We start from the raw sequence: 14,635 nt of genomic DNA on the forward strand, positions 1-14,635 counted from the left end.
TTTGAGAAGTTAAAACACTTACATTGCTTAGCATCCGTTTAAATTAATGCCTGCAGCTGAGCTTTGCTGTAAGTGTGATCTCCATCCCCCATGCGCGAGTTATAGAAAAGTTAGAAAACATGCGGAAATAGCTCCCTCTGCTGGCTGTAGTCTTTAGCCTCTGGGCAAACATTCCTAAGGTGACGCAAATATCATCAATTTGTGTCACGAGAGGAATTTTTCCAGAAATAAAATGCATAAATCTCTCGTCTCAGGGGGATATAAGAGGGGGGAGCACGATCATTTGAATATACTCCAATATTTCTACTGATACAAAGCCATATGCTAATCGCTGAAGAAACCCTTTAAGCTGTTTCCCGAGTATTAGATTTTAACTTGGCCTATTTTGCAAACAAAATTATTCTTGTTGATTTCCTTAGTGGCTTCTTCTTAGCTGAAGCCAAAATGAGTCCACACTTCAGCTCTGTATACTGCAGGAACGGAATAATTCTATCGTCTTGAGAGCTGGGTTTGCTAATGCAAATACTAGTGATGCGCGCACTTTTACGTTGCGCTTCTCCGGCTCCGCGTCAGTTATACGTTCTGAGATAACACTGCCATCTAGCGGTTGGGTGTTATACATTCTGTTGTTTAAACCGAACATAAAGCCACAAATCTTGGATGTAAATAAATAAATAAATAAATATATAAATATCGATACAGTGTCGCCAAACATAATATTGCGATATTCACGTGTATCTATATTTTCTTACACCCCTAATATAAACGCTTATTTATGAATTATGCAGTCAATTGTTGAAGATTTGGCGGATTAACTCACTTCTTGTCATGTCATGTCAGAAGTGATAAAACGTTTCAGTTTTAGGGACGTCACCATCTTTGATATTACTTTGGTCACTGTCACTATGGTTACTGGTTAGAGAATACAGGCTTTACTCCCGTTGCATACAGACAGTATTCAAACTGCTACTGTAAGTTGCTGTGAGAACGGGACATTTCGAGACTTACACCTGTAAGTAAATGTGGTTGTCAATCCCAAAGCTGACAGTGTGAACGTAGCCTAAGATTATAAGATCATCATACCTGTATTTCTTGATGTCGTCACAGTTGTGGTTGTAGCTGTTGCCTCTGTTTCTCTCTCTGTCTGTCCCTCTTGAGCGGTCGTATCCACATCTGCATCCTCGTCCATTTCCCGTGTCCTCTCTTCTCCTCTTCTCTCCTTCAGCCTCTCCTTCTCCGAGATGCCTCCGTTTCCTCTCACTCCCACACACTCATCTTGGATGAGCAGCTCTGCTTCTCCTCCTGCCCTCTCTACATCTCCTTTCTCACTTCCTGATCCAGAGTCACACGACAGGAACTCGTCCTCAGAGGGACTTCGGTCTCCATCAACATGGTTACAGTTGTCAAGGTTGTGGTCAGGGTCGGCATCTGAGATTGCACTGCTGCAGTCGGTCAAAGGCTCCTTCAGCTCCTCATGAAGCTGGTCCATCAGACATCGCAAAAACTCCTGAGTGTCCTAAAAAGACAGAAGCAAATAGTATGTATTTCACATAAGAACTATGGGGCTTATATTAAAAACACAATTACAGTCTTGAAAAGTTGCATAGTAATCTTCATATCACTGTTGCTACTGTTAACTAAAACTAAACTTCTTTAATTAAAATAAAGCTAAAATAAAATTATTTGGCAATTCACTAAAATAAAAAAAGTTGAAGTACTAAATTACTGAAAATAAAACAAACTAAAATAAAATAAAGCTACAAATAAATAGTTATGAAGTGAATGTTAACACAAATACTAAAATAAGCAAAAATTACAAAGAAAGCCAATTCAATATTAAATATAGCTGCAAGCAGCAATTCCAGGGCCACGCGCAAAGAAGAAAATGAGACATGCCAACATGGCTAGGAGTGACCAGCTGCAACAATGAAAAAATTATACGATTCAGTTTTGGTGAAAATAGGACAAACGGCCTAGGAGGAGTTTAAAAAAGTAGGTTTTTCACTTATAACAAGATGGAGGAGAGGAAGTTTTACCAAATATGGCAAAATTGCTAAGTATGTTTTCAGCAGTAGCCAAGGAATGTATTGTGACCAGTTTTATTATAATAGGCTAATTTATTCAAAAATGAATTTTTGTAAATTTTGTTATACATTTTTACCACAAGGTGGCACTGCCCCAAAACTTTTTGAGTACCTTCAGGGCATGGTGCAGAAGACACATAAGTTTCATAACGATATGTTAATGCATTCGTAAACTACAGCATTTTTATTCAAAATTCAAAATGGCCAACACCCAAAATGGATGATATAGGATAATTGGATATCTGTCGACTCGGCATGACGTCCCGAATCTAACGAGCCCACTTTTATGCACTGCGGCGAAATGCTGCAGGTCTCTTCAGGTCATGCTTGTGATTACATGTACCCAATTCAGTTTGAATACAATAAAGCATTGCAGAAATACAGCCTTGAAGAGATACTTCACCGCTTTTTCATATTAAACTATGTTAAATAAGAGGTGTTGATAATCAATCAATCAACTTTATTTATATAGCACTTTTACAATCACGATTGTGTCAAAGCAGCTTCACAGTGTCAAACAGGATAATATTGCAACAAAATTAGATTTGGTTGTACAGTCGTACTGGAGAAAACAGTGATGTTATCAGCTTATTTTAATTTATCATATAGCGACAATGTTGGCATATCAGTATTATAGTTTATAGAATTAAATAAAACCTAATTCATAAATTTTATTTGTATAATTAGTTGAATAACTTTGATCATAATTTTAGTGTCCCCAACTGAGCAAGCCAAGCCAAAGGCGACAGCTTGATACATACCTCTCTTGTACATACCTCTCAAAAAAATTGCATATTGTGATAAAGTTCATTATTTTCCATAATGTAATGATAAAAATTAAACTTTCATATATTTTAGATTCATTGCACACCAACTGAAATATTTCAGGTCTTTTATTGTTTTAATCCTGATGATTTTGGCATACAGCTCATGAAAGCTCCACAAAAAGATTGTGGAGAAGGACTTAATCCAGACCTTGGGGGACCTACTCTGCCAACTCTCCTGACCTGAACCCCATAGAGAATCTGTGGGATATTGTGAAGAGAAAGTTGAGAGACGCAAGACCCAACACTCTGGATGAGCTTAAGGCCGCTATCGAAGCATCCTGGGCCTCCATAACACCTCAGCAGTGCCACAGGCTGATCGCCTCCATGCCACGCCGCATTGAAGCAGTCATTTCTGCAAAAGGATTCCCGACCAAGTATTGAGTGCACAACTGAACATAATTATTTGAAGGTTGACTTTTTTTGTATTAAAAACACTTTTCTTTTGTTGGTCGGATGAAATATGCTAATTTTTTGAGACAAGAATTTGGGGTTTTCATGAGCTGTGTGCCAAAATCATCAGTATTAAAACAATAAAAGACCTGAAATATTTCAGTTGGTGTGCAATGAATCTAAAATATATGAAAGTTTTATTTTTATCATTACATTATGGAAAATAATGAACTTTATCACAGTATGCACATTTTTTGAGAAGGACCTGTATGGTTTAAAAGTTATTAGCATAAACATGAGTGCAACTTTGGACAAGTGGTGGCGCTAGAGGGATTGAGATAGAGACTCAAAATATGCTATAGTGACAGTTGGGACTGTCCTCTATCTGTGTGACAAATTTCACAACTTTTCCACAAGCCCTTCGATGGGCTGCCATAGACTCAAGAGCGGAACAAGAATAATAATTATAGGAACACCATCAATTACAATAGGTGCCTAAGCACCTTCGGTGCTTGGCCCCCAATATTTAACACTAAAATAATGCTTTATATACCTGTTGGGCGTAGCCACGAAACATGGGGTTCACCAGTTTGATTCCATGAAACAGACTAGTGGGAACAACATAGCTTGGCCTGGACGGAAAGTCGAAGAAAGTACAGAAGAGGGAAAAAGAAAACCAACAGAGAACGATAAGGTTCATATAATTAGGACCAAGCTCAATAGATTAAAATTAGGTTGGCTAGAACTGGCAAGATCTAGTTTAGCGGTTTGGCATGTCAGTGCTCGTTACCGTTTCTTGTGCCAGAGCTCAGAGATAAGCTTCTGATAGCTTTTACACAATGCCGGCTTCTTATCCGTACGAACCAACCCACTGCAATCCAGGAAAAACTGAGTCAAAGGAGGACTGAAGAGAAAAAGAAACAGGAAAACCACTGTCAATTTAAGGGGCAGGATGCACAGAACTGAAAAAAACTGAATCTGTGGAAGTCACGCTTTCAATCCGTGTTGTCTGGATAATGCCTATTTATGCTGCACAAGTTGTGAGCTCACCAGTTAGACAGGGCCTGCAGCGCAGCGTTCATGTAACAGGAGTTCCCAATGTTCTTCATTCCTGTGAGACCTGAGATAGAGTAAAGGGTATTCAACCTAACAAGTAATACAAACACCAGCATACAACTTTGCTTTTGGCAATGACAGATGACCCTCAAGTTTTGCGGTGTGTAATAGAATCTTAGTTAATTACATAACCAATGACAATGAGATTCAATTTAAAGGGGTGGTTGCATGTGATTTTACTTTTTTAACTTTAGTTAGTGTGTAATGTTGCTGCTTGAGCATAAACAGTATCTGCAAAGTTACTGTACTGAAAGTTCAATGCAAACGGAGATATTGTCTTTAAAAGTTGTGGCAGTTTTTACCTACAAAAACAGCCGGTTTGGACTACAACGAGCTTCTTCCCAGGTTGGTGACATCATTAACCCTTGCTAGTCACCACAGGCGTGACTTCTGCCCATAATGGTAAGGGACGTGGCGTTTCTGGACAACCCGTGCTTGGCAATTCAGCCAATAAAAATGGATGAAAATACATTTCGCCATCTAACCAATCTAAGACCATTGTGTTTTTCAGAGGGATAGGCTTCATAGAAGCAGGAAGCAAATAAGCCGTTCAGAGGACCAGTGGAGAGGCTAGGGAGGAATTTTTGCGTCATGGGAGGAATTTTTGGCCAGAGGCTAAAGACTACAGCCAGCAGAGGGAGCTTTTCAACTCGCACATGGGGGATGGGAGATCGCACTCACAGCTTAGCTTGCAAGCTGCAGCCTCAGGCATTCATGGAAACGCCGGTGCAGCCGGAGAAGCAAAGTGTTTCAACTTCTCAAATTTATTCCTATGAAAGTTAAGCTTCTAAAGGCATGAACTGAAAATGCACCAGACTGAACACGCGCTGTGAATCTATCCTGCGAGTGTGGTCGCGTTTACCTCAGCTCTCATTACGAGAGCTCATTCAGCTTATCACGAATGTATGTAATTTGCGTGACACTCCCTCAGCGGCTAAATCACATATTGAACAGACACGTTCCTTTTTTTAATTGTAGTGTCTTTTCTTTAACTGAACTGATTTTAGGAAAATGAACAATGACTGGAAAAGTGATCCAGACACAGTGATTTAGTAGCGGTGGCTTTGGGAGTGGCCTTGTAGGGCAGCGAAGCATTCTGGGAATTGTTGTCTTTCATCCCCATAAGACAAAAATACATTTTCTGTCTTTTCTCAGTCTAGAAAGCACCAAATAAAATAAAAAAGTCACACTTCTACTACATTAATGACCTAGTTTAAATACAGATTCCTCTTCCCAGTGCTGAAGTACCCCTTTAAGCAATATTTTCATATTAAAAGAACAGAAAAGGAATTTGACTGGTTAATTGATTGTTCATCGATCAATCCGCTCCTTTAAGCTGTTGTATATAAACAGGGCAAGATAGTCACATCTGTTAGTAAATATGAATGTAAAAAATGAGTTCAGCAACAAATCAACACATTAGAATGATTTCTGAAGACTGGGGAAATGGCTGCTGGAAATTCATCATTAGCATAGAAAAAAACTGTTTTTTAAAATCTATTGAAAATAGAAAACAGATATTTTGAAATGTAATAATATTTTAAAGGGGGGGGTGAAATGCTGTTTCATGCATACTGAGCTTTTTACACCTTTAAAGACTTGGATTCCCATCCTAAACATAGACAAAGTTTCAAAAACTAATGTTGGACGTTTGATGGAGTATTTCTGTGTTAAAAATACTCCTTCCGGTTTCTCACAAGTTTCGGCGAGTTTTTTTCGAGTATGGGTCTACTTGACGTTAAATAGATCGGAAGGTCCTTGTATGGGCTGTACGGGCTCTTATCCCGGTAGGGTGCGCGCGCGCGTAACTAGAGGGAGAGAGAGGACATACACGGCGTAAACAGTCTCTCAGGTGCAGATCCAGTCGTCCGTGAACACTTATGACGCGCTGCGCTCCACTTTATTCCTATGGGTGACGTCGAGCGACTTCAACGCTTCAGCACAGCATTCCGGGAAGGCAGCGCTGCATTTGAACCGATTTGAACGCAGAAATGACGGGAAGCTTCAAGGCATCGCTTCAGTCGCGTCGCAAAGTGGATTCCACGGTCACTGCTGTCATAGGACTTCACCAAATCATACCAAAGAAGTGTGTTTTTGACAGAGCGGTCCCAGCGATAAAGGTTCGGTCCTTGGAAGCAGCCGGTGAGTAAATCAACATCAAATGTCTGCTATTGGCTACCGTCGCATGAGTAAACATCAGTAAACGATACGATCGCGTGCTTCGTCATTCAAATGCGCTAACGGTTACTCCATTGTTGTTCTGTTACACTGACTCTGACGTGCAAAACCGTTTTGCTTGCTACCTCTAAGGTCTAACATTAGTCACATACAATAGTCCATAAACCAAATCATGTCCTCATAAACTGCGCGTAAAGACACACAAAGGCCCCTAAATACAGTACATACCACAGAGACGGACATCCTGATGTTGCCGTTTCTCCTGTTCAATTTATTTCAGCCTCAGATTTGATTGTGGATCATTATCTGTATTAGCTGAGATAGCATGGGTTTCTCCACGCTTGAGGACGTCACCGCTTTGCGCGCTTGTCATTCTTTAGTTCCGCCCACACGATACGCCTCCAGGCGCTCGGTTTTTTCCGGAAAGACTCGGTACAGCCCATATTTCTTTTATAAATATGATAAAACTAAAGACTTTTCGGAGATATGAAGGATGCAATACTACTCTATAGGTACTCAAGATTGACATGAGATTGACTGAAACTGAGTGTTTCACCCCCCCTTTAAAATACGACTGTTCCTACTATGTATTCAATCATATAAAGGACTTCTTTCAAAAACAATCAAAAGAATTTTGAATGGAAGTGCACGGCTCCCCATTAATGTATAGGTGGGTGTCCTTGCCATTTATCATTAGAAATGCCATGCAATATATGTACTAGCTAGTTACCTCTAGGTTTAAACTCATCCTCCTCAGATTCTGAGCCGTCCTCATCTGCCACTGCGATAGGAACCGCCTTCAAAGGGTGGCATGTTGTCTGGGGAAGAGGATCCTTTGGGAATGTAAAAAAGAAAGAATTGTGCATTTTGTATTGTTCGTGTGTTTTATAAATGAGTGTGTGTAATTTAGACATTTACACTGATATTAATAATGCAGGAGACACAGCTAAACTTAAACAGGATCTTAATCATGTTTATACAATCCTAAACTGCTAAAAGATTTCAAAATATTTTTGAAAACATTTAAAAATGTGAATGAATTTACCTGTTCATGTGTTTTGCAGCAGTGTGCTAAAGATATAGGAGTAACAGGTTTTGGTTCCAAAAACACCTCCCTCTCACAGACATAACACCACACCCTGAATGTGGTCAAGTTTACTGTCAGATTGTGTTTTTTGGCCTGGAAAAAGGTAAAAAAAAGAAGAAAAAAAAGAAAGAAGATGCACACATGTACAAAAGAACAAAAACTAAATGATATATATAGATGATACCTAGATAGAATGATTGTTTAAATAGAAAGAAAGAGCACACAGAATAATTAAATGGCTAAGTAAACTGTAAGAATGTTACCTGTGCGTGTATAGTACTGTGATCAGAATATGATTCTCCGCAGCCTACATAGGGACAGTCACACTGTGGGCAAAGCACGACAAAGAGAGTTATATCATCAGCAAGTCATTTCTTATATTCTTATATTACCTGATACCAGTTTAGAAGCACCTGCAGCACAACAATTATTCAATTTATTTGGGTTTTCCAACTATTTCCGTTTGTCTTTAAATAATGAGTTTGTTCTGTGTAGTTTATTAGTTTTACAAAAATGTATTATTAATTACAGTGTTCACTTGACCATTGGTGCTTGGCTTCCGATGATTGCTGCTTGTTGCTATATACACTCACCTAAAGTATTATTAGGAACACCATGCTAATACTGTGTTTGACCTCCTTTCGCCTTCAGAACTGCCTTAATTCTACGTGGCATTGATTCAACAAGGTGCTGAAAGCATTCTTTAGAAATGTTGGCCCATATTGATAGGATAGCATCTTGCAGTTGATGGAGATTTGTGGGATGCACATCCATGGCACGAAGCTCCCATTCCACCACATCCCAAAGATGCTCTATTGGGTTGAGATCTGGTGACTGTGGGGGCCATTTTAGTACAGTGAACTCATTGTCATGTTCAAGAAACCAATTTGAAATGATTTAAGCTTTGTGACATGGCGCATTATCCTGCTGGAAGTAGCCATCAGAGGATGGGTACATGGTGTTCATAAAGGGATAGACATGGTCAGAAACAATGCTCAGGTAGGCTGTGGCATTTAAACGATGCCTGATTGGCACTAAGGGGTCTAAAGTGTGCCAATAAAAATATCCCCCACACCATTACACCACCACCAGCAGCCTGATGGATCCATGTCCTTATTCTGTTTATGCCAAATTCTGAATCAACCATCTCATTGTCTCAACAGAAATCGAGACTCATTAGACCAGGCAACATTTTTCCAGTCTTCAACTGTCCAATTTTGCTGAGCTCGTGCAAATTATAGCCTCTTTTTGTAATGGAGATGAGTGGTGGAGACCACCAGGTGGTCTTCTGCTATTGTAGCCCATCCGCCTTAAGGTTGTGCGTTTTGTGGCTTCACAAATGCTTTGCTGCATACCTTGGTTGTAACGAGTGGTTATTTCAGTCAAAGTTGCTCTACTATCAGCTTTAATCAGTCGGCCCATTCTCCTCTGATCTCTAGCATTACCAAGGCATTTTTGCCCACAGGACTGCCGCATACTGGATGTTTTTCCCTTTTCACACCATTCTTTGTAAACCCTAGAAATGGGTGTGCGTGAAAATCCCAGTAACTGAGCAGATTGTGAAATACTCAGACCGGCCTGTCTGGCACCAACAACCATGCCATGCTCAAAACTGCTTAAATCACCTTTCTTTCTCATTCTGACATTCAGTTTGGAGTTCAGGAGATTGTCTTGACCAGGACCACAGCCCTAAATGCATTGAAGCAACTGCCATGTGGTTGATTAGATAATTGCATTAATGACAAATTGAACAGGTGTTCCTAATAATCCTTTAGGTGAGTGTATTAAAATTATGCTTTACGTGCATGATCTTAAAAAAGATACAGCATGAATCACCCCTATTTTGGGATTGCACATCGTTTAATGTTGAAGATGTCTAACAAAAATGTCTAATGTCTAACAAATGCCCAATATCAAACCAACTGTACCATTGGTTTGTATCAAACCAACTTAAGTTAATATTACATTGTGAGAAAACAGCTTTTTGTATCTAAATCAAGAGAAAACTACTTTAATGTCGAGATCACAAGAAATCAAGAAAGAACAAATAATAATGTATGGCCACTTCCATAGTACGCCGCCACTCTAGTACACAAAGGATCTTACAGCTACTTACAAGATATGTAAGAACTTAGAAAGAAAACTTTATTGTCTGCAATCCCATTCCCAACACAGCCTGTTCTGAGTGTTCAGAGTTCCAACAACAACCAATTTGTGCTGTGTTCATGCGCTTGAGCTGTTCTGTCCATTATTTAAAGCCATAATAAGAGAAGAGATGTCATTGCAAAAGGAAAGGGAAGTTATTTTTATTAAAGATTATAAAGGCACATTCATTTAATAATAATAATAATAATAATAATAATAATAATAATAAATGGTGGATTTAAAGAAATGTTCTGGGCCTAATCTTAAAAATGAGATAAATCTATTAAAATCTATTGTACTCGTTTGTTTTCTAAGGAAATGGCTCCTTACCTGTAGACATGCCCAGAGGTTTGGTCCACCTACCCCACATGACTGACACGTGCCCTTGGGTAAGAATAACATCATAAAATTCAATACACAGCACTCATAATACATTTCAGACTTAAATATCAGCCAAAACAATTCTCACCTTTGATTTTTGAATAAGTTCCTCTTTAGTAACTTCACCAATAAAGTCCAAGTGAGGACAAAGATCCCCGCTGTCAGTCATCTTGATTTTGACTTCACTCTATTACAAAACACAGAGAATTGACAACTACTGATACTGCATAGCATCAAAACAATTAACAGCTGTGAGATACACCCTCACTATTCTAAGCAAAAAACAACAACAACAACAACAACAACAACAACAAAAAACACATCTCCTAGCATTTCCTTCTGTGTTCTACATAAGAAAAAAGATATAAAGGTTTGTGAAATGATGAGGGTGAGAAATGTGGACAGATTTTCATTTATTGGTGAACTGTCCCATGACAGTCTCAGTATCAGTGTGAAAGAAAAAACAGGAATAAAACGGAGGCTGAGCACATCTGCTTTATATGAGATGGCACCAATGTGAGTCGGTGCCTAAAACTCTCGGGAGCTCAAAACTGCTGTCTAATGCGCCTAGCACGACTGAAGGATGCATTCATCGCATATCATCCATTGTTACAGTGAAGAAATGCACAATAACACATTATTTAAAAAAAATCTGTAAATCTGCTTTTACAACGAAAAGTAGCTTTAACAACTCCGAATATAAACTGAAAAACAATCAAATATGAACCAGACTCACTATTCATTTTAATCGAAAAAAATAATCCCAAAACACAAGGATTATTTCTAATGCTTCTTCTTCAATACAATACAGTTCCACAAAATGTCATCATCAACCATTCAAAATCAGTTTTACATCACGATTTTGCAGAATAAACAGGCCATATTTCCACTCGGGTTGCAAGACACTTTTCATACGCTCGGACGACATGATGTTATCCTAACAAGTTAACAGTGACACTTCGCTTCAACCGAAGGAAAGATAAAACAGTTATTTACCTGTCAGACATAAACAAAAATAACACTCATAGATGATCATTTTATGCCAATCTGTGGTGGTGTTTGTAACAGAGGTGGGTAACAGTTACTAAACAGCATCCATACTGAATATAGCATGAGTGTGCGTCACAGCTTTGACCAGAGCCAATGAATGCTTTCAGCTCTTTCATTTGATCGAAAACTATTTTTTTATTTGCTTACACTATTAAAAGAAACATGCTACTTGTTAGGCTGGTAATGTTTTAAATTGCTTTTGTTATAAAATTTTACTTCGTTTTTGTTTTTTTCTATTCATAGAAGAAGCTGATCTTGAACCAGTCTCTATCGCTTTACTCCGTTTAACGGTTCTATGGAAAACAGATTCGCTGACCTTAGATCAGCTGTTAAAACAGTAATTGTGACGTCAGCGGAAGTTTCGGGAAATGTGGAGAGAGGTCCGTCGCTAAACACAGACCGTCGACGTTGCATACAGGTTTGTGGAGGGACACAGTAAACATTAAACATAATAGATTTAAATAGTTATTTGAAATCATGCCATCGGGCAAGAATTTTAGGAGGAAGAACGAGGACTCATCCGACGAGGAAGATGATGAGACAAAAGCCGTGGTCAGGTAGATATGTTTATCACATTCAAGCCAAATAACGTACATTACGTTATATATAGCCATAGTATATCAACCGAACTACAGAATAGCGTTTACAAGTGTCAGATTAATTTAGAGGCAACATTCAGATGCCTTTTTATGTAAAAATATATTTAAATATGTTGCATTTAATTTTGTTTCCCAAGGTCCAAACTAGATGAAGCCAGGGAGCTCCAAAGTCTACGAAAAAGGCAGCATGGAGTGAGGTTGGTCAGATGTGCAAACGTTAAAGAAACGTTTAAAACTTATTCTTTTTTCAGTTTAATTTTAATTTATTTTCTTTTTTGCATACAAAATAATTCATGCTGCGTATTAATTTTATTCCTTCAGCATTGCAACATTACTTGTAGGAGAGAAGCTTCCTTTGGATGCTGAGCTTGAGGTATGTTTTTTACATTATGTAGTACAGTGAAGGTCTTGCAGTGTTATATATCATATGAACTAAGACATTTACAAATGTATATCACTCCATTTTGTGCATTAGGATGACCCATTTAAACTGAAGACTGGAGGTGTTGTTGACATGAAGAAAGTTAAAGATAGAAACAGAGACATGTAAGTGTTATGTATGTTATCATGTTTGCTTTTCATTTAAAGTTGATGGCTTTTGTATTTCACAAGTTAAATAACTAACCACCCTTATTTTCTTCCCTTTAGGACAGCTGATGAAAACGACCTGAATCTCGGTACCTCCTTTTCTGCTGAGACTAACAGACGAGATGAAGATGCAGACATGTAAGTTCCTATGTGTGCGTGCAATCTATCTGCATTCTTAGAGTTTCTGAATGATGGTCTTTCTTTCATTGGTAATTTTGCCTGTTTATGTTTTATCTTCTCTCCTTGGATGTGATTTAATTCAGGATGAAGTACATTGAGACTGAGTTAAAGAAAAAGAAAGGCATGGTGGAGGCAGAAGAGCTGAAGGTGAAGGCGAAGAATCCTGAGGACCTCCTGTATGAGCTTCCAGAGAGCATACGTGTCAATTCTGCCAAAAAGACAGAAGAGATGTTGTCCAATCAAATGCTGAGTGGAATTCCAGAGGTGGATCTGGGGATAGAGTAAGTAAAGACCAAAACTAATTGAGACATTTTCCATTGATGGCATCAGATATTTTCTCTGTAGTTTGTCTAAATAGACCACCAAGCTATGGATGCCAACTCCAAAACCCTATTTTTTTCCCCTAATTTTAAGTGCAAAGATAAAGAACATTATCAGCACAGAAGATGCCAAAGCTAAGCTGCTTGCTGAGCAGAGGAATAAGAAGAAAGACAATGGGACCTCCTTCGTTCCCACTAACATTGCAGTGAATTACGTCCAGCATAATCGCTGTAAGTGTACATTGGCGCATATACTGCCGTTCCTTTGAAGGTTTGTGGTCAGTAAGATTTTGTTTTTGAAGTCTCTTGTCTTCAAATACTGCAAGACAGCATTGTGAAATATTATTACACTTTAAAATAACTGTTTTAGGAGTGACGAGGATGGATAGGATCAGGAATGAGTACATCAGAGGGACAGCACATGTGAGATTAGAGGCCAGGTTGAGATGGTTTGGACATGTTAAGAGGAGGGAGAGTGAATATATTGGTAAAAGGATGCTGAGGTTAGAGCTGCCAGGCAGGAGGTCAAGAGGAAGACACAAGAGGAGGTTTATGGATGTAGTGAAGGAGGACATGAAGGTAGTCCGTTTGAGAGAACAGGATACAGAGGATAGGACTAGATGGAGGCAGATGATTCACTGTGGCAACCCCTGAAGGGAACAGCCGAAAGAAGAAGAAAATAACTGTTTTCTATTTTAATAATTGAAAAGGTTGTTTATTTCTTTGGTTTTCACCATCATAATTTCAGATTTAAGTATCACATGGTCTTTCAGAAATCATTCTATGTTGATTTGCTGCTCAAGAAACATTTTTTTGTTAGCAATGTTGACAACAGTTTTGCTGCTTAATATTTTTCATTTTGGTTCCTATATGAAAAGACATTCCAATACGTTTTATTTTAAATATAATGTTTTGTAACAAAGTATTTTTCCTTCAATAAATAAATATACAAGTATTTTTTTTAAATAAACCAAAATACTGTATCAGTAAACCATAGTGTATTTTATATTCAGAAGTATTTTTTTTTCCCCAACACATCTAGATTCAGTTCAGTTTTATGAATTACAGCTTCATCTGTGCCTAATGTTAAACGTGTAGATTATTAACATTTAGATTAGTATTTCAAATATTTGCTTTCCTTCCCTAAAAGATAAATGTTGAGTCATTTTCTTTTCTTCTCTCAAGTCTATCATGAGGATGTAAATGCTCCCCAGAGAAGAGCTCACAGAGAAGAGCCCAAAGCCAGGCCGCTACGAGTAGGGGACACTGAGAATCCGGCACCTGAGGGTAAGAGCAGAACGAAAAACTATTTTGCTTTATCGACAGATTGAATTGCATTTAATGAATTTGTTGTTGTTTTTTGTTCTCCAGCCTCACCACCCAACTTCCGTAAGAGACCGAATAACGAGAAGGCCACGGATGACTACCACTATGAGAAATTCAAGAAGATGAACCGACGATACTAATCCTCCACCTTTGTTTTTTTTTTGTGATGTAAATATTTTTTTACTGTTAAGGAATATCTTCATAGCCTACAATCAAAAACAATTTACAATAAAACTTCCCCCAGAACATTGACAAGTTTTTGCAAACTTTTTCAAATAGAACATTTTGGTTTAATAATTATGTACTGTGCCACATGTTAATGTTATAATGTCTTTCAGTCTGATGTGGAACAAATCAACAAAAT

The 14,635-nt window shown here is 38.3% G+C and overlaps 2 protein-coding genes across 6 annotated transcripts in view; one reads left to right on the top strand and one right to left on the bottom strand.

The window, feature by feature from the left end:
• The window catches only part of usp20 (ubiquitin specific peptidase 20), a 30,216-nt gene extending 18,856 nt beyond the window's left edge, over nucleotides 1-11,360 (bottom strand). For all 5 annotated transcript variants that reach the window (XR_010904380.1, XR_010904378.1, XR_010904379.1 and 2 more), the window contains exons 1-10: nucleotides 11,205-11,360; nucleotides 10,297-10,395; nucleotides 10,158-10,211; nucleotides 7,946-8,008; nucleotides 7,641-7,775; nucleotides 7,326-7,428; nucleotides 4,352-4,421; nucleotides 4,092-4,205; nucleotides 3,855-3,933; nucleotides 1,084-1,516 (exon numbers count right to left, since the gene is read on the bottom strand). Coding sequence is in view for 2 of the 5 variants with exons in the window: in XM_067438650.1 (XP_067294751.1) it covers nucleotides 1,084-1,516; nucleotides 3,855-3,933; nucleotides 4,092-4,205; nucleotides 4,352-4,421; nucleotides 7,326-7,428; nucleotides 7,641-7,775; nucleotides 7,946-8,008; nucleotides 10,158-10,211; nucleotides 10,297-10,377 (1,132 nt within the window). In the remaining 3 variants the exon portion in view is untranslated. The remainder of the gene's footprint in view (nucleotides 1-1,083; nucleotides 1,517-3,854; nucleotides 3,934-4,091; nucleotides 4,206-4,351; nucleotides 4,422-7,325; nucleotides 7,429-7,640; nucleotides 7,776-7,945; nucleotides 8,009-10,157; nucleotides 10,212-10,296; nucleotides 10,396-11,204) is intronic.
• A 264-nt stretch (nucleotides 11,361-11,624) lies between these two features.
• c3h9orf78 (chromosome 3 C9orf78 homolog) lies at nucleotides 11,625-14,552 on the top strand. Its single transcript, XM_067438651.1, has 9 exons — nucleotides 11,625-11,815; nucleotides 11,995-12,054; nucleotides 12,179-12,230; nucleotides 12,333-12,403; nucleotides 12,506-12,583; nucleotides 12,709-12,906; nucleotides 13,040-13,176; nucleotides 14,131-14,232; nucleotides 14,317-14,552. Exons 1-9 carry the CDS (start codon nucleotides 11,736-11,738, stop codon nucleotides 14,409-14,411), a joined length of 873 nt encoding a protein of 290 aa, XP_067294752.1. The 5' UTR covers nucleotides 11,625-11,735; the 3' UTR covers nucleotides 14,412-14,552.
• Nucleotides 14,553-14,635: the final 83 nt, after the last annotated feature.

Source organism: Pseudorasbora parva, chromosome 3 (assembly GCF_024679245.1).
Source record: "Pseudorasbora parva isolate DD20220531a chromosome 3, ASM2467924v1, whole genome shotgun sequence".
NCBI lineage: Eukaryota > Metazoa > Chordata > Actinopteri > Cypriniformes > Gobionidae > Pseudorasbora > Pseudorasbora parva.

Bases quoted from the DNA above. Each gene is read 5' to 3' on its own strand.
- c3h9orf78 (XM_067438651.1), top strand. From the start codon at position 11,736: ATGCCATCGGGCAAGAATTTTAGGAGGAAGAACGAGGACTCATCCGAC. The intron at 11,816-11,994 runs GTAGATATGTTT...TTGTTTCCCAAG, and splicing joins GAGACAAAAGCCGTGGTCAG to GTCCAAACTAGATGAAGCCA. The intron at 12,231-12,332 runs GTATGTTTTTTA...TTTGTGCATTAG, and splicing joins CTTTGGATGCTGAGCTTGAG to GATGACCCATTTAAACTGAA.